The sequence below is a fragment of the Struthio camelus genome, chromosome 6 (assembly GCF_040807025.1).
Source record: "Struthio camelus isolate bStrCam1 chromosome 6, bStrCam1.hap1, whole genome shotgun sequence".
NCBI classification, from domain to species: Eukaryota; Metazoa; Chordata; class Aves; order Struthioniformes; family Struthionidae; genus Struthio; species Struthio camelus.
This window is the reverse complement of record NC_090947.1, coordinates 28,666,317-28,684,020: the sequence shown is the minus strand read 5'-3', so window position 1 is coordinate 28,684,020 and position 17,704 is coordinate 28,666,317. Positions and strand designations below refer to the sequence as shown.

Here is a 17,704-nt window from a genome sequence, read left to right as displayed (position 1 = left end):
CCAAGTGCTGGACTTGTTTGGGGGGGAATCTCCATCTCCAGGTACCTCTTCCCTCTCTCCCAGGCCAACAAGTGCCCCAGAGTGCAGCTTCCCCAGGGAGGTGAGCCAGGGCTCCAGGGCACCCCTGGGCACTCCCAGAGCAGTATTGGTGCCTGGCACCAAGGAACCCGCCTAGTGATTACAGGACTGCAAACAGGACAGGGGGAGGAGAGAGGAGCAGCACAGGCCAGAGACAGGGGAGCAGGGGAGCAGGGTGGTGAGGTGGTGGGAAGGGTGTTGGGGGTGCAGGAAAGAAGGAGAAGGGGGCCAGCATCCCACCCCCCGTGGCAGCGTAGGGGGAGCCAGTCATACCTTGGATCTTCTCAGGGCCGTAGGAGAACACAAACTCCACCTTCCCGTACTCAGGGAAGCGGTCATCTGGGTGGGAGAGAGCAGAGCAAGGGGACCGTCTCCGTCTGTCCCTCTGACAGCATTTGCACAATCACCCCAAATGCATCCAGAGCACAGGGCACCTGCCCCGGCCAGTTCAAGAACGGGGAGCTGGTGTGAGATATCCTGGCATGGGGCAGTGCCCCAGCCTTCCACAGCCAAGAGCTGGGCAGCATACAGACCCCGGAGATACCAGCATGGAGCATCTCAGCTCAGAAACAACCAAAAGGCAACCCCTCCTCATCAGTACCAGATCTGAGCAATAAAGAGGACGATGCCATCATCTGTCCCCAACTGGCACCACACCCTGTGGAGTAGGAGCGTGTCCTGGTTCATCTCTACCATGCCAGTGCAAAGAGGTAACACTTGCCCATCACCAATGGTGCATCCCTGACCCTGGTGCATCCCCTAGCAGGGCTGGTGTTTCCTGGCTCTGTGAGCTGTACTGGAGAGGAGTTGGGGTTGAATTCCTCATCCACGGGTGCCCAGACATCCCAGCAGCAGGAGCAGCGTCAGAGCCGCAGGAGGAGCACAAAACTGGGAGAAAGGAGTTTACAGGAGGAAGAAGCTGCAGAGACGGGCATGGTTACCTCTAAATGCTTCATCCAGATCCTCCTTGCCAAAGACGATGTCAAGGTCGTGCACAGCGCATGTGTGGAACTGCACACGGAAAATCACGTCGCGGGTCGGACTGCGAAACTTCTTGTGGTAGCATTTCAGCTGTGGAGAGGAGCAGGGACAGGCCGTGAAGACTCACTAACCCCTACTAGCCCTCAGGGCTAGGCAGAAGGGGAGCCTCGGGACCTCCAAGTAGAACCAGGATGCTCCAAGCCCTGAGGCCCCCTGGTCCCCCAGCTGCCTGGGACTCCCTGCACGGGAAGCTGGGCTGGGGATGAGGCTCCTTACCAAGATATCACCCTTGAGGAGTAGGCCGGGCTCAATGGTGATGCAGATGCCCGTCTGGCTGTCTCCTTGCACATTGCTGTGGAGAGGGACAGCAGGAGGACATGAGCCATGGTGCAGAGACCCAGCGGGCAGCGGGGAGGAGCCACGGCTGGAAATGGGAAAGCTCCCCCATAGCACCCATCACTGCCTCCACTGGCCCTTTGCACCCAAAAGCAGCCAGGAAAGGCCCTCAGGAAAGGCTCAAAGCACGGAGCTGGCTTTCCCAGTGATACAGGAACCACCCCAACCCAAGGGGCACCCCAATCCCAGGGAGGAGGCAGACAAGAGAGAGAAACCGAGGCAGAGAGACAGCTCAACAAGGGTGCCAAAATCCTGGGTCGGAGGGTTTGACTGGGGTCTGACCACCAGGGCTGGGTTATCATGCCAGCCATCTTGCTCCCACATTTTAAGTGGGACAGGGGATAGGGAGGGCAAGGTCTCAGGGGAGGGGCTCTTCCCTGCCTCAGTTTCCCTGCTGAAAGCACTCCTCTCCCCAACGTGCCGGGGAGTTGCCTGTGAACGGTGGCGTCAGCGTCTGGCAATCGGGGACAAGCACGGGGGACGAGGGAAGAAGGGAGTTGGATTTCACAGGCAAGATAAACCTGGAGTTTATTACCAGCGTCCCATAAACAGTCTATTAAAAGCTGGAAGGCGAGGCCGGGATGGCAGTAAATCTCGGCTAACGGGGACGCCCAGCCGGCCGGGAAGGGAGTTCCCGCTTCAGGGGGGTGCAACAGGAATACCCCAAAGATGAGGGGCTTTGCTCCCCCCCAAGAGGGCTCAGCTACAGGCTGGACATGGGGCCAGGAGCCAGGGGGACCCAGGCTGGGACACGGCCCTGGCACTGTGTCTGAAGAAATCGGCTCCTGCTTTGCCTTCGACAGCACTCACTCCCAGGGTCCCCAGTACTGGCAGGGCCAGGGAGACCCCAGTGGGGGTCCAAACCCAGTCCAGGGTGTTCACGTTGGAGAATGATGTCAGAGTTAATTGTGGGGAGGTTAAATTGGAGGGGACCCTTTTTTAAGGAAAACAAGACAATTTAGAGGGGCTCTGGGGAACATGCTCTCCACAACCCTTTCTCCCCATTTTTCTCCGTAACTCAAGGGATGGGGGCACAGACTGGGGGGGGGGGGGGCAGACAGGGTTTTAGCCCTATAGCATACATGGGGGTACCCTGGGGAGGGAGAAGCAGCACAGGGAAAGCGTGTCTCAGGAGAGAGTGTTTGTGTCCGTGACGGGGCAGGGAGACAAGGGTTTTAAGGACCGATCAAAGCTCTCCTGGCAGAAGAAGCAGCTCTTTGGCCAGAGAGAAGAGAAACACCTCCATCCCCAAGGGAAGGAGAGGTGTCCCTCGTCCCCTGCTCCCTGCCTGGGACAACCAGCCCCAGGCTCTGTGCAGCCCCGGGCTCCCTCTGCCGATACACAGAGTCACTACAGCCCTCCCAGTGGGAGGGCCCAGTCCAGTCCAGTATAGCCCAGCACGGCCAGTCATCACCTCCAAAGAAGGGAAAGCCTCAGTTCCCACCAGCCCTGGCACAAACGGACAGAGCACAGGGCAGTGGGATAACCGGGGACTTGGCCTTGAATCTCACCATCTCCCCCCTCATAAAAGCCCCCGTGAGCTGGGTGAGGAGGGTAGCACCCTGGGACCCCATGCAGAGAGGAGAGAGAGGAGATAGTTACTAGATCCCCGAGGTGTAGACGGGCTGCATGGCCTGGTAGATTTTCAGGAAGGGCCGACAACCTGGAAGACATCAATGAAGGGAGAGAAGGCGCCTTGTTAGCCGGCAAGGCGGAGGGGCCAGGGCAGGGATTAGTCACGGGGTAGAAATCCAAACAGCGCAGGAGCCAAGACAAACAGCCGCTCCCCGCCTCGGCCAGGCAGCATCTGCGAGGGAGCCAGCTGCAGGCAACATCTGGGACAGCAACGGGGAGGTGAAATGGGCCGAAAGGGATGCTCCCCAGCCGGACAGGGCTGGGAGTCAGGGGGAAAGGGGGAAGGCAGGACCCCTTGCAGCCCAGCTGGGTCCTATAAGACCTGTGCCAAATGCTGGACTGGTGATGGAGGCAGATGGAGCCTGCTTGGTCCCTGAACTAGGGACCCTTTATCAGTGCCCTGGTGGGAAGTGGCAGCAGGCAGGGCACTGCATCCCCAGGCTAAACCCCAGTCTGGTCCCGTCCTCTGGAAAGCTATCAGAAAAGCCTCCTCGCCCTGCAGCTCAGACTGCTGCCCAGCACTGAGAGCTCCTGCATAAGAGGAGCACCCCGAGGGGAAGGCATCTCTGCGGGAAAAGGCTAAGGCCCTGCTACCAGGAGTAAGCAGTCCTAGAGATGGAAAGGGAGGAAAGAATTCAAATTGCACAGGAAATCGTGGGGAAAAAAAACCTCTTAGCAAACAAGCAGTCCAGCAGCATGGGGCCATGGTTAGGACACGGGAGCTAGGGTGGAGGGAGGGCTTGGGGGCACCTACCGCCTTTCGACTCGAAGTTGGGGATGCCGTGCATGATGACATGGTGGAGGAAGAGAGGTTTGTTGTTCATCTTGATAGTGCCAGACAGGAGGCCGCTGAAGTAATGGATGTACCTAGAGTGGGGACAGATAGGTCAGGGCAGGACCCACAGTGGAGCAGCCCCATCAGCTTGCACCCAATTGCCCCGCGGAGCCCCTGCTACACCTTGGCCAAGGGGACAAAACCCAGGCTGCGATGCACGCTGGGACCCACCTCTTCTGCGAGGGCTGTCCCACCGGCACCACTTTGTCCTCGTAGAAGCGCTTCATGGCAAACCTGTCCAGAGCCTGGTCCGCACTGCGGGAATGAAAGAGCATGTGAAGGGAAGGAAGCCCTTGGCACCCAACATCACCTCGACACAGCACCGGCAGGGGCTGCAGAAGACTCGGAGGGGGCTGAAGTGCAGCAGTGGGCTGCGGGGAGAGATGCAGCCCCGGGGGACCCTCTCACCTGGCCGAGATGTTGCTGTAGTGCATGTAGGCAGCCACGACCACCCCCAGCCGTCCGCGGTTCCCCTGCGGGCACACAGTAAAGGGACGTCACAGGGGCAGCGACGCGTATGAGCACTCAGGCCTGGCTGCCCTGCACGTAGGTGTGCGTGCACACGCCAGGCCTTGCACACTGTGCCCGCTGCGCACATGGTAACTCCTATAGGCACACACCACGCACGTGCCAGCCCATACCTATACACACCCACACCCACCCCCTATACAAACACCGCATACATGCCGACCCTCCTGCATACGTCACACCAACCCTTTCCATATACATCAGACGTACGCTATGCACCTAACAACCCCGCAGACACCCTGAGCCACAGGCACCCCAACCCATATTCGCACACCATGCCACACACACACCCTGACCCCTATACACACACACCCATTCACAGGTGCACCCCGACCCCTACATGCACACACCAAAGCCACACTCACACCCCAGACCAAGCAGAGCCCCTGGATCTGCCAAGCCCTGCGGCTGCTCAGCCCCGTCCCCGCGGCCCCTTGATCCCCACGCACTACCGGCTCCCCATCATCATGCGTCCCTGGGACAGGGCCCGGCCCACCTTGTTGTGCAGCACCACCACGTTGTGAGCCGCCGCGTTGAGCCACGTGTCCATGGCTTTGCAAATACTGCAGATTTTCTCCAGCGCAGGAGTATGCAGGTCTGGCCACCCGAAATCCAGCACCTGAACAGAAAGGGGAGCAGCGGGAGTGGAGGGTCATATCCATGCCTCATTCTGCCCCCTCTACAGCCCCCCTGCCTGGTGGTGTGCAAAGCCCAGAGCATGTATCCACGGTGGGCAAAGCGTGGCAATGCCACCATATTGCCCTGAAATGCCCCTCCAAGCCTCTCTACCTGGCCTGAACCTCACTGCCCACACCCCAGCCCTTGGCGAGGAGGTCTGTTGGGAGGGGTCTAGATCTCAGCCCCCTTTGGGTCGCTCACAGCTTGGCTACCCCGGGCTCCCCCATATTCGCCTGGACGGGGATGATACTTCAGGGGGAATCGAGGGGAAGTCAGCAGGAGGCCCCAACAGCTGGGTGTGGGCCAATGGGTGTTGAGCTGAGACCTGGCAAACTCATTGGGAAGTCCCATGCTTCCTCTCCTGAACAGCTTACAACAAGGAGAAGAGCCCAGAGTCAGCCCTCCTTTCCCTGCCCCGAGCTCCCCAAGTCTCCTGCCAGCCCCTCTGCTCCCCACAAGCGTGACCAACCTTCGGGTGAAGTTTGTTGATGTCATGTCTCCGCTCGGAGAGATTGAAAAGCTGTGGGGAAGAGGAAAGGCAGTGTCAGGGGAAACCTTCCTCCCCCTGCCATTGCCGCACTTCCACCTCTTCCTCACCCTGAGGCCTCCCCAAATCCCCCCACAAGAGGCTTCCTGGGATGTGTTAATGTGGGGAACGCCTTGCCATGGGGCATCACAACAGCCAAAAATTCCCATGGAGTTCAAAACAGACTGGAAAACTTCAAGGAAGAAAAATGCATCTGTGCTGGTCCAAAGATGCCCCTCTTCAGCTCAGAGAACCAGAGTCGAGACAAGCAGGAGGTGAAGACGTGGGTTCCCAGCCCCTGCAGCACCCTGTCCCCGGGCCGGAGGGCCCCAGGCCCCTCCCCAGCCTCGCCAGAGCCAGCTGTGCCCCTCACCACGTAGCTGTCCCCGTGCTTGGATCTCAGCATGTGGGCCACCTCGCGGAGGTTGCTGCGGAAGTTGTGCTCCTCGGCCGTGCTGGGGTAGGAGACGGCGATGATCCGCTCCGTGATGTACACCAGGTCCAGCTCGCAGCTGCTCTCCATGGCTGCAGTCACGCTCATGCTCCTGCGCAAGAGAGGTGGCCACGATCAGGACGCAGCGTGGAGGAGGGGACACAGGTGACCATCCCAACCCTGCACAGCTCTTGGGGTTAAGTGACACAGGCTGGGACATGTCGGGAGGCAGTGGCAGGGCATGGCTGCCCGCAGTCTTTCCCCTGTTCCAAGGGCAGGCTGCAAACGGCTTTGCCCTGGCTTCGGAGAACGACCCTGCCTCGAGACGGCCCTGTCGGGGTGCAGCTACGGGGACCCAAGGTTGGGGACAGGGTATCAGCAGCCCATCTGGCACATCTGGAAAAGAGAAATATCAGGTGGAGGCAGGTAGGGCAGAGTCTGACACCAGTGGGGGAAAATGAGGCACAGAAGCCTCCTACCTGCAGCAGAGCTGAGTACAAGCCACCCCGGATGCAGCACCCCTAGCCAGCAGGTAACACTGCACCCGCCACACGCTCCCGTCCCCACGTGGTTCACCGGGTCCCCTGCGGCAGGAAAGCCCTCTCCAGAGGGTCTATGCAGAGCCGCTGTCCCTGGCAGCCATCGTGGCCCTGGACGGGGGCAGGCACTGAGGTTTACCTGGACGTTTTGCGGCGTGACTGCCCGCTCCTGGGGGATTTCGTGGCGTCCTAAAGAATGAGAGATGGAAAGTGAGTCACTGCCACAGGACCCAGCCAGTGGCCAGCACCATCTCCTGCCACACCAACCCTGCCTCGGCCCCAAAAGCCATGTGCCACCGCTCCAGGAGTCCCCACGGCATCCCACGGCACCGTGGCCAGACCACATCGGAAAGGCACCCTTCTGCTTTCCTCCCCAGCCCCTTGCCAGCCACAGGAACAAAGGCACAGTGCTGTCCCCACAAACATGGCACGAGATGCCACATGTCACGATAGCACCTAACATCACAACGGTCCTGGTAGAGCCGGGTGCTGCTGGAGCATCTCCTCCCTGACACACTGCGCTACACACCACTATGCCCCCAAAGTGTCGCTGTCTCCAAAACACATCGTGACCCTGCCGAGCATCCTGGCGGCACCAAAGACCCTGATGGCGCTGCTCTTCCCCCCCAGCCATGGGAACCAAACCCAGCCCATGCAGCCCAGCTGAGCCGGGCCAGCACTTTGGAGCGGACACGGTCACGGAGGGCCTTTTGAGGAGGGCATGGATGACAGGGAGACAGTCTCAAGCATGTCTTAAGTTCCTCTGGTCTCAGCCAGTCTCTGTGCATGCTCACCTGGCCCGATAGAGCAGCATTGTACCTGCCTGGCACCAGGAGAAGGGGCAGGTTTATGGCCTGGCAGGAAACGCTCGTTGCCTGAGCAGCGGTGAGGAGCCAGCGAGGCACGGTGGTTTGCTTTGGCCGGGGCTCTGCGGAGCCCAACGCCGGGAGGAAATGTTTCAGCTCTCAGAGCAGGAAACTTCTATTTATGCATGTTCTCCGGCCTCAAGAATTTCATCTGCAGCCGGTTTGTTCAGTGACTTTGTGACCTCAGCCGAAAAACAAAGCAGGGTTTCCAAAAAAAAACCGCTAAGGAAAAACACACTCACACCTCATTAGTTTTAGTATCTCCAGCTAACAAGCAGGAGTCATTTAAAGGCTCGTCTTGAGCAGGCAGCGCATCCTAATCCCCCAGAAGGATCCAAACCTGGTTAAACCAGATATGTGCCTCTCAGCTGGCTCTCATGGGTGCCTCTTCTACCACTGGAGCAACCCTGGAGCTGCAGGACCTGGGGGGCCACCGCCGGCAGGGCTGCAGTGCAGCTGCTTCAGGGCACAGTGTGGCAGTGGAGTCACACAACCAGCACACAGGAGCGCGGGAGGCGACGGGACAAGGTGGGAGAGATTTCCACGGCATCCTTCACCCGCTGCCTCTCATCCAGCCCAGTCCCTGGCTCCACGTCGGAGCCTCAGCCCCGGGGCTGATTTTCCCACGTGCAGCCAGCGTCACCCCCTGCAGAGGCTCCTGCTTTCCATCAGCCTCGCGTTCCCCTTTCAAGGTCAGGCAGCTCGGCGGAGCACAGCTCGGCAGCCTGCAGGGCCCAGGGAGCTGATCCTGTCGGGATCCTATCAGCCGGCGAGGGCCGATGTCCTCCCTGCCCAAGGGAAAGCCGCGCCGGGAGACAGCGTCCCCGTCCGACTGTCTGGCGGGGTTCAGAGGCCAGCAATAATCCCCCCTCCCAGGTTCTCCCCACGGTGCCCCAAATCCCCTGCTCATCCCAGAGGTCCTCCAGCCAGAGGGGCAAAAAAGGAGTTAAAAACCAGCAAAAAGGGAGAGTAAAACCTCCTCAGGCAGAGTCAGGGCACTTGGAGAGGGGAGACAACGGAGCAACCCTGATTCCAAAAGCGGGCTAGTCCCTGCGTCAGCGGCGGCCAGGAGTGGCTCCCTGCCGCGGGCTGTGCTCTGCTCTAAGCCCTCGCAGCAGGAGACGTCTGGGGTCACCAGCACGCACCCGTCCAGCCAGTGGAGCCCCACGAGCCCCCTTTGTCCCATGCGCCTGGAACAGGGTCCCAAAACACAGCCTTATGTGACAGAGATGACAAGGGGAAACGGAATATTGCCCTCTCCCAGCTGGGGAAACTGAGGCACAGGAGAGTGAGGAAGGCTGGCACTCAAGAGCCCCTCCCCACCCCGCCTGCCCCCCGTGCCACCACGAGCCGCTCCCACGCGTGCAAACGGTGCCGACCTCCCCACGCTCACCCTACCTTGGCCATGGCGAGACCCTTGCTAATCCACTTCCAGGGCATGGTGGCTCCGCTCCTGGCACCCTCCCAGCCCAGAGGAGCACGCTTCCCCGGCCGGACCCCTCCGACGGCCCGTCACCCGTCCCAGCATGAGCCCCCAGGCTCAGCCATGCGGGCGCACGGGCCGGCCCTGCTCCCTCCCCCCTCTAACCACAGCCGCGCTCCCGTCCCCGCCAGCCAGCCCCTGCACGAGGAAGAGTCAGCCAGCGATCAGCTGATAGGAATAAGTACCCGTGTTATTAAACACTCCTGCCAGCCGCTGGGCTAAGGGATGCTGCAAAGGTCCCCTCTGGAGCAGACACCCTAGGACACATGGTCCCTCTCAAACCAGTGTGTCCCCAGTCTGGTCTGGCACAGGGAAAGTTGGATCAGACTGGTCCCAGCCTCAGTTTTGACCAGTGCCAGTGACTTTGAGGGAAAGATCCCTCCAGTGCCATCAGCCACGGGTGTCCCCCCCACCCCCCCCCGGCCAGCTCGATGTGTCCCCAGGCTCTAGGCAACCATCCAAAAACCACAGATCCCTTCTGGCTCCAGCTTCCAGAAGGGGTGATCTTAGCCACAAGAAAGGATGGAGAAATGTCAGAAACCTCCCAAAAAGAGAGCAAAGGGAGCAAAAAGGGTCCCTGATACCCCTGATACTGAGTTTTTCGAGCTCTGAGTGCTCTTCCTCCAGCTTGGAAAGGGCTGGAAACATGCCTGGACTGCCAAAGGGAAGGAGCGAAGCCGGTCCCTAGGTGAGGAAAGCTCTCAGCAGCTCTTCCTTGCAGGAACCACTCTCCCTGCATCCTGGCTGGGGATCTGCTCCATCCCTCTGGTCCCAGCTCTGGTGTGCATGGAGGCACGGCGAACTGGCTGCAGGGCAGGGGGAAGCTGTCTGCGTTGACTTTGGCAGGGCGTTTGTCTACACTGTCTTAGCAACTTCATGTCCTCGGATTAAATAACATCTCCCCAGCTCTTGGACAGGAAAGCCGGCTTTGCGGCAAAAGCCCCAACCTCCTCTAGGGCCCCCATTCAGCTCCGACACTGCCTCTTTTGGTGACCCTGGGCAATTCTCTCAGCCTTCAGCTCAGTCCTCACCAAAAGCAGGGTCATATGTTGGGAGGGCAGAGGGTCTGGGGGGGTCTCAGCAGGGTTGGGGGGCCACAAGGGTCTCCATAGGGGCAGATGGAGGGATTTCGGCTGCAGGTGTCCCTTGGGGGCTTGTGGCAATGAAATAGGCACGAAGGAACCCCGATAACATCTCAACGTTGAGACCAGCCTCCACAGTTTCCCGTCAAAGGCCCAGGGCGTAACACTTACCAGGGTGTCTACCTGCTTCGTGATGCTCTCCCCCTGGGACGGCTGCGGGCAGACAGGCGAGAGGAAGGAGAAGGTGAGAAAAAGGAGAGAGAAAGAGGGAGAGAGACAGAGAAATTGAGAGAGATATACACACGCAAACAAAGAGAGTGAAGGCTGGGTTCAAAAGTTCCCCCTGACTATTTCTGGCCCTTCCTAGGAAATGCTCCATGGTCCCGTTTCCTTCCCTGCCCCGGTCCCTGTGGGAAGGACATGTCCGTTCCTCCTAAAGGTCAGGAATCCCTCGAAACCCAAGCGTGGAGCTGGGGCAACTCGGAGCCCCGCTCAGGTACCCAAGGCGCTGCCATCCGGCCTCGCAGCAGCAGCAGCCTCCCCGCACGGGACTGCTGTTGCGCTGGAGCGGACAGGACGGAAAGCGCTCAGCTGAGCCCTGCACCCATGGGCACCTGGCGCTCCCGGCACCTCGGGGGTCCCTTCTGGATCCTCCATCACCAGACCCCATGGCCATGACCCCCTCCCAGACCTAAAAATCAGCCAGGGCCCCCCAAACCCTCAATGTTTGATGCTTTCCATGTCCCTCCTCCATGACCTTCCAGCTGCAGCAGGGCCCCAGTGCACTGCGGTGATTTGCAACAAGAAAACCAGTCCCCTGCCCACGGCCGTGCTCCCTCGCCGGGCGCCGGGCGTCGCAGGCCATGAAGCATCTTAGTAAACAACAGTGCGAGTCCCGCACAACCCCACATCCAGCAGGGCCATGGGCCGCTGCCAGACACAGCTCCTGCAGATAAACCCGGCTCCCCCAGGGCTGCAAACATCCGAGAAGCTTCTCGCCTTGACCCCAGGACCACTAACAGGGGTGCTGCAAGAGGAGAGAGAGGGTCTAAGAGTGGGAAACGCTTTGAAACGGGGCAAATGTGGTGAAATGTCTCCTGTGGAGACACAGACAGCTTTGAAAATGGGTTGGGGATAGGAATAAGCCTCCCAGGGCAGGGGAGAGCAACCAGTCCTCCAATTTAGGGGGCAGGGGATGCTCCATGGCTGGGAGGCTTGGGGATGGCACAGCAAGAGGACCCTGCTGGGTGGTTCATGGAGGTCTCATTCCTGGGACCAGGGGGATGGAGAGGGCCCCCGAGACCAGTCTGTGCCCTCCTGCTCCCATCCCAGCAGCCACGCGAGCAAGGCAGGGGCTGCCATTTCCAGCCCACGGGATGGGGCGAACCCCTTTCGATTTCCTCCTGAAGCCGCAGTAACGGTCCCACCTCGAAGCCAACACGTTTTTGCTGGTGATAAGTGCCCTGGGGCGAGCATGAAGGCTGGCAGGCATGGGCAAGGGAGGGGGTGTGCACAAAGATTAAACCCAGGGAGGTAACCGCAGCGGGCCGGCGGCGGCAGGCAGCGCGTTCCCGGGCATTCGCACATTCGTGCTCACGCGCTGCTCTCGTGAGCTTGCACGGGACCGCACTAACCCTCCGCAGGGCCCTGGGTGCATACACGCACCCTTCACGAGTGTCCTGGTTGCATCGAAGACATTCAAAGGGCAAAAAGCCAAAACAAGGCTAGGCAGTCACTTAAACCCACTCCGTTTAGGGGAGATCCCTGCCTGGCTATAGGGTGCCCAGCCCTGGGTCCTGCAGCGGGCACAGCCACCCCCCAGCACTGCCAGGCTGCTGGCAGCCAAGCCCGGAGCCGAAATCCTGCCACAGCCTCCGCTCCCATGAGCCTGCCCCAGCACGCAGAGGCCTTGGCACATGTCTGGAGCAAGAGGAAATAGCAGCCGTGCCGGCCCTGGGCAACACCAGCCTCAACACCGCCACGCGCCCTCACGGCTCGCCCCGGCTGGCACAGCCAGGCTGGGCACGGCGCAGCCGGGCTGCCCCGATGTGCCCTGCAGGGAGATGCTGCCCCCAGGTACTGCCCTGCCACCCTTCCCAAACCTCTGCCCCCAGCACAGACCCCCCGCACTCATCTCAGGGTCAGCCTACTGCCCTGCCACCCCCAAAGCCCTGCTGCTCCCCATATCAGCCTGGGCAGAGCCTAGTTTAGGGCAGGGAAACACAGCCAGCACCCCAGCACCCCGCAACTGTCCTCTCCCAGGGACACCCAGCTGTTTTCGCCATTCCCTGTATCCGGAGAGGACGGGGTGGGAAGGGCTGTGAGTTACCCCAGAGGCTCCCCGGCCTCTGTCCAGCCCCGTGTGCTTCCGGCCACTCGTTAAAGATCCCCAGGAGGAACAAAACAAGGGGGCGACAATAATAAGGGATGCTAACGTGCAGCCTTGGGCGCCTGGAGCCAAAGACACATCTGGTAGAGCCATCTCCGGGCATGCAAGAAACCGCCCTGCTCCAGCTCAGGGAGGAGAGGCCCTCAGCTCCCTCAGCTCCAGGGGACACCAGAGCCTGAACGGGGCCCCATCCTGTCCAAAGGAACCAAATCCCTTTTCCCGGAAAACCCCAGCTCTGGGAGTCCCGGGACGGCTGGGCTGACCTGCTCAGACATGGGGTGCCTTGCAGCCTGGCAATACTGCGGGGCGTAGCGCCAAAATTGAGGTATGACATTAAGCTCTCAACAGGACCCCAGTGCTGCTGTTTGGGGGGGACACACAGACTCGCACCCTGCAGCCCCCAGGCAGACACAGCCCAAGACCAGTGCAGAGCTGGGGTCTATCCCCACCCATCAGCCCCAGGGGCTGCACACGCCCACACCTGCACGCACGCAAGGCCAGCGGTGCGCACTTACCAGCTCGTAGTTGACAGGGGGAGAGCATGGGGTCGTGGCCTGCAAGAAAGCAGAAAAAGGGCAAGAATTAGTCCCTGTGGCCTCGATGCTGAGCAGAGAGCATGGGAAGGGGTCTGGCTGCAGCATCCCACGCTCAACCCAGCAGGAGGGAGCGACAGAGGGAGCAGGCAACTCATGCCCCCCCAGGCATGCTTCCCAAGGATGAGGCTGGGCTCCCCCGTGATGGGAGCCGACCTCGGGACCATGCCACGCTCTGCTCTGGCAATGCCACGCATCCTCAGCCGAGGAGCCAGGGGTGAGCGGGCATGGCCAGCCCCAGCCCTCCATGGGGCAGAGGGGCATGGCGTGGCACGGAGCAGCGTGGCAGCCTGAGGCCCGGGCACAGCACAGCACAGCACGGCAGCCTGATGCCAGGAGCAAATCCAAGCTCCTGGAACAAAACCTGGAAAAAAAACTCTGCCCAGCCTCGTGAGCTCTTCTGCAGATGCCAGCTGAACAGCTCAGCTATTGTTACCTTAATTGCCAGTGGCAATTACTGACAATTAACCTTGGGTTTTGCGTGCACCCCAGTCCGCCAGGAACCAGCAGCATGCCACGGTGGGAGAGGCAGTGCCTTGTTTGTTGGGGGCACCAGAAACAGCCACTGCTACCCCACAGCCCAGTGGAGACCCAGGGATGCTGGTGGTACCCAGAGGCTGTGAGCCGGCACACTTTGTCCCCTCTGAGCCCCCACTGTGTGTCCGCTGGGGCAGTAACCCCTGGCAAGCCATCCCCTGCCATCTCCCAAGCCCTGATGCACGGAGCCAACGTGCTCAGCTGCCAGATGCTGCTTAGAGGCTGATCCTCCACCTCGGTGCAGGGTACGGGGGACCTCCTGCGCCCCACACAGCCTTCCCTTCCAGGGACCGTGACGAGCAGGTTTCACCCCATGCCATCCCTCTCCGAGCGTCCCGATCCCACCCCATCCCAGTCCCCACACTGCAGTGCCCAAAGCCTGTCCCCTCCCTGGCCACTCGACCGTACCCATCCCGCCTCCGTGTTTTGTTCAAGAGTTCCTCCTCCTCCTCCCGCTCCCTTCCCCTGTGCATTATTATTATGATTTTATTCTAATGCAGAAACGCTTCCATAAAAGGCCCCTTTCCCTGCCCCGCGGTGCTGGCCCCGCGCCAGCCTCCCTGGAATGTTCTCCGGCGGTGAGCCGCCTCGGCCGGGGCCAGGATGGGGCCAGCGAGGACCGTGCAGCGCCCCGCACACCCCCGCATGCCGCTCACGCAGCCCCCGCTGGGCCCTGCACCACGGACCAGGACCCGGCAAGCTCCCCCCTCCATGAGGATGCTCAAACAAGGCCCCACAAAAGAAGCTCCCTGAGCCTCAGTGGTCACCAAGCCCCAGCACCCAGGGACCGGTGACAGGGGGAGCTGCTCAGACTGCCCCTTGGGACATGAAGACCCTGCGGCAAGGTGGGACCCGCACCCAGCCATTGCCTGCTTTCTGCATCAGGAGGTTTGTATGCTACACACGAGATGTCCCTTCAGCTGAAGAAGGACAACGCTGAGGTTCCTGTAGCTGTAGTTTCCTGCCCTAGTGGATTCTCTGATGTCTAATACAGGGTTGTGCTCACCAGATACTTCTCCTCCCATTCATGGCAGACACTAACACAGGCTTTGTGCTCTCTCTCTTCCCAGAAAGGCAATTTTATGAATCTTGTGGGAACTTAACACTGTTTCGAGCTTTTGTCCCTCTCTCAAGTTTGCCTAAAATTAGCCACTGCGTTCACAGAGAAGAGGGAAGACCCTGACCCACACGGTGCACCCCCGGCAGGCTTGTACCCAGGTGTTTTGGAGCATCCCTCCTGCTGGGAGGAAGAGGCAGCAAGGGACTGAGCTTTCAGCCTGGCTTAGCAAAGGGCAGCCCAGCTCTCCGCAACCCCTTGCCATTCCCTGCCCCTCACCACCAGACCCAACCCAGCCACCTCCAGGCCTCGGACCCCTCTGCGCCCAGCCCTGGACAGCCTCGGTGCCCGTGGGCAGGCAGGCAGGAGGGAAGCCCTGGTGAGCCGCAGCCCTTTGTTGTCCTTCTGCAGGTGATTTACCAGGCAGGCTCTGGCAGAGAGGGTGGCTGCGATGGGAATGCCGGGGTGCAGAGCAGAGACCCCAGCAGAAGGAACCTACCACCCGATCCAAGGGGAGGGATGGTTCTTATCTCCCCCTGCCCTGGCTGGGAAAGGGCAGGGGGACCTTCAGGCAGGGGATTCTGAGCCTGTCATCCCCAGAGCCCAAATCAAGACTAAGGGCAGTTTGAGACTGTAGGAGGTGGGGATCACTGGGTAGACCCTGCCATGCCCCAGCATCGAGGGGGACCCCAAAACCCACCACAGTGGTACTGCCCCTCCAGCATCCCCAGGATTGGGTAGATTACGGGAGATGCTGGGGACGGCGTGGGTGACAGAAGGGCACCATGGTCATAGCAAGACAGTGCCCCCAAACCCAGCTACGGGAGCTCCTGCTCGCCAGGAGCTCAGCTCTGCTCTCCTCTTCCACCCCTGTCACGGGGAGGAAAAAGAGGCACTAGAACACCCCAAAAGCCCTCTCGGGTTCCCCGGGCTGCCGTGCAGCAGGGCTGGACAGCCCTCAACGGCCTGCCGGTCTGGCGGTCCGCGTCGCCCTGACTCGCCGGTGGGGAACGCTTTGGGTCAGAAAAGGCATTTCACAACACAGCCCTTCTCGCAAAGGCGCAGCGAGCGCATCGCCCCGGCAGGGCGGCTCCAGGGCACTGCGCCCAAACAGCAGGAAATCACCCAAATCGGGCAGCAGTCCCCAGCCCTCTCCTCCCCATCTCAGCCGGGGCAGGCAGGGAGCGAGGTGAGCGCCAGGCTCTGAGGGGATCCGGGGCCAGCAGGTATCACGCACGCATGGGATGGGCTCACATATGGGCCAGGCGAGACCCCTGGCATCGCTGTCCTCCCATGCCCCCCGTCCCGACGGAGGATGACGCTGCTGGGAGCACAGAGCTGGCTCCTGCTAGCAGCGAACAGGGAGGAGACAGTGGGGAGGCACCCCAGGACCGCCACCGCCTCCATCCCCAGGGACGCCGTGCTGGGAGAGCAGCGGGACAGCAGGACAGGCGTGCGCCCCTCGGCTGGACTTTGCCTCGCCGCGGCAGACACAGCGGCCTTTCTTCTCCCTCCGCCGCTGTTTGCTTTCCCATCGGCCGGCTCCCACCGCCGCGACCCCTCTGCCCGGCAGGCCTGCCCAGGAATGCGAGGAACGAGGTGCAGCGGCATCGCCTCGGACCTGCCGCCCCCCGCCGGCCACGGTCCCAGAGCCCCGGCGTCCGCCTGGCCCCCCACATCTCCACACCACCTTACCGGGCAGGGAGGCGCTCAGCCTTCGCCGGGTGCCCGTTAAATGGAGCTGGCGCTTCTCCTCCCTTTTGCACCCTGGTTATCAGGTGCCCGCTCTCTCCTCAGCCCCGACGCTGCCCTGCTGCTCCCAGCCTTGAGGGCTCTGCACCCCGCAGCCCCGTCTCTCACAAGTTGCAACCTGTAAGCAGCTATTTTTAAACCTGGATTTTCCTTAAAGGTGAAGGCCAAGCAGCAAAAGCAACACAGCCCACTTTCCAAGTGAATTAGTGCCTGCGGTTGTGGTCCTGTGTGGACTCTCTGATGTCTTGTAAAGGGCTGGGCACACACTACTGCCTTCCCTTCGCAGGATGCTGATGGGCTCTGTCTCATCTACCCAGCTATCAGCTGTCACAATACCCATGGAGATGTCATATCCTTGAGGCTTCCACCCCTCTGCCAAGCTTGGTACAATTAAACACCTGGCCAGCCGCCCCACAGTCACGGCTCCCCATCGCCCACCGACGCAGCCCCATGTCAGAGCAGGTCATCCGAGATCGGCTCCTCTCCATCGAGCCCCACGGCCCGCAGGTCGGGGACCTGCCAGGCCGAGGTGGCCTCTGGGTACAGGAGCTCTGCATGGATTTTGGCATTGATTTTACAAGTGACGACTGAAGCTGGAGAGACACATACACCCCATATGCACCTAGGAATGAGCAGGGTTCCCCCAGAGCAATCACTGCACATCTCTCCCTCCCTCCCTCCCTCCGTCCCTCCCAAGTTTATCCTTTCTCTTCCCTGGGACAGAGCTCAACGAAATGAGCTGCCTGCCTGCCTGGCTGCTCTGCAGCGGCCAAGGTGCCCAGGGGCATCGCCCGGTCCTGCTCCAGCCAAAGCGTTCCCCGCAGGTTTAGCCTGCGCTCTCCGAAGCACGGCCGGCTTGGTACAGCTCCGAGCACGCTGCAGCGCCCGGCCGAGCGGCAGGCGCCGAGGCCAGGACACCAGGCGCCGAGAGCGAAGCCGCGGGATGGCAGGGGAGCGATACGCTCCACGCTCGGGAGACAAACCTCCACGTAAGGGACCCCACGATTCGGGAGCAGGCCGGGTCCGTACAGCACCGAGCACACGGCGGGCTCGCGCAGCAGAGCGCTGTCTCCTGGCCAGGGCAGGGGGAGAGGCAGCCGTGCCGGGGCGCGCGGGACGAGGCGAGGGCTGGCCGGCAGCCCGCGGCCCTGCCTGCCTGGCTGCCGGTGGGTTATACAGGCCCATCTCTGACGCATATCCCTTCCTTTGGGTGGCGGTTTTTGTTTTTCCCTTCCCCAGGAGCTCTGATAAACATTCCTGAGCCGTCCGACATCCGGGCCAGTGCTGACCCTTGCAACGCCGGCACCAGCGGTACG

The 17,704-nt window shown here is 61.2% G+C and overlaps 1 protein-coding gene across 19 annotated transcripts in view; it reads right to left on the bottom strand.

Moving 5' to 3' along the window:
- The window catches only part of TNS1 (tensin 1), an 81,396-nt gene that overhangs the window by 40,182 nt on the left and 23,510 nt on the right, over window positions 1-17,704 (bottom strand). For 7 of the 19 annotated variants that reach the window (XM_068948946.1, XM_068948949.1, XM_068948944.1 and 4 more), the window contains 13 exons: window positions 12,965-13,003; window positions 10,232-10,273; window positions 6,769-6,818; window positions 6,031-6,202; window positions 5,601-5,651; window positions 4,950-5,072; window positions 4,334-4,398; window positions 4,097-4,180; window positions 3,845-3,957; window positions 3,058-3,118; window positions 1,336-1,411; window positions 1,020-1,149; window positions 352-417 (listed from right to left, as the gene is read on the bottom strand). In XM_068948946.1, coding sequence (XP_068805047.1) covers window positions 352-417; window positions 1,020-1,149; window positions 1,336-1,411; window positions 3,058-3,118; window positions 3,845-3,957; window positions 4,097-4,180; window positions 4,334-4,398; window positions 4,950-5,072; window positions 5,601-5,651; window positions 6,031-6,198 — 937 coding nt within the window. In that variant the 5' untranslated portion in view covers window positions 6,199-6,202; window positions 6,769-6,818; window positions 10,232-10,273; window positions 12,965-13,003. Of the gene's footprint in view, window positions 1-351; window positions 418-1,019; window positions 1,150-1,335; window positions 1,412-3,057; window positions 3,119-3,844; window positions 3,958-4,096; window positions 4,181-4,333; window positions 4,399-4,949; window positions 5,073-5,600; window positions 5,652-6,030; window positions 6,203-6,768; window positions 6,819-10,231; window positions 10,274-12,964; window positions 13,004-17,371; window positions 17,600-17,704 lie in introns of those variants that run through there. The other 12 variants (XM_068948931.1, XM_068948934.1, XM_068948936.1 and 9 more) reach the window with 3 other exon arrangements.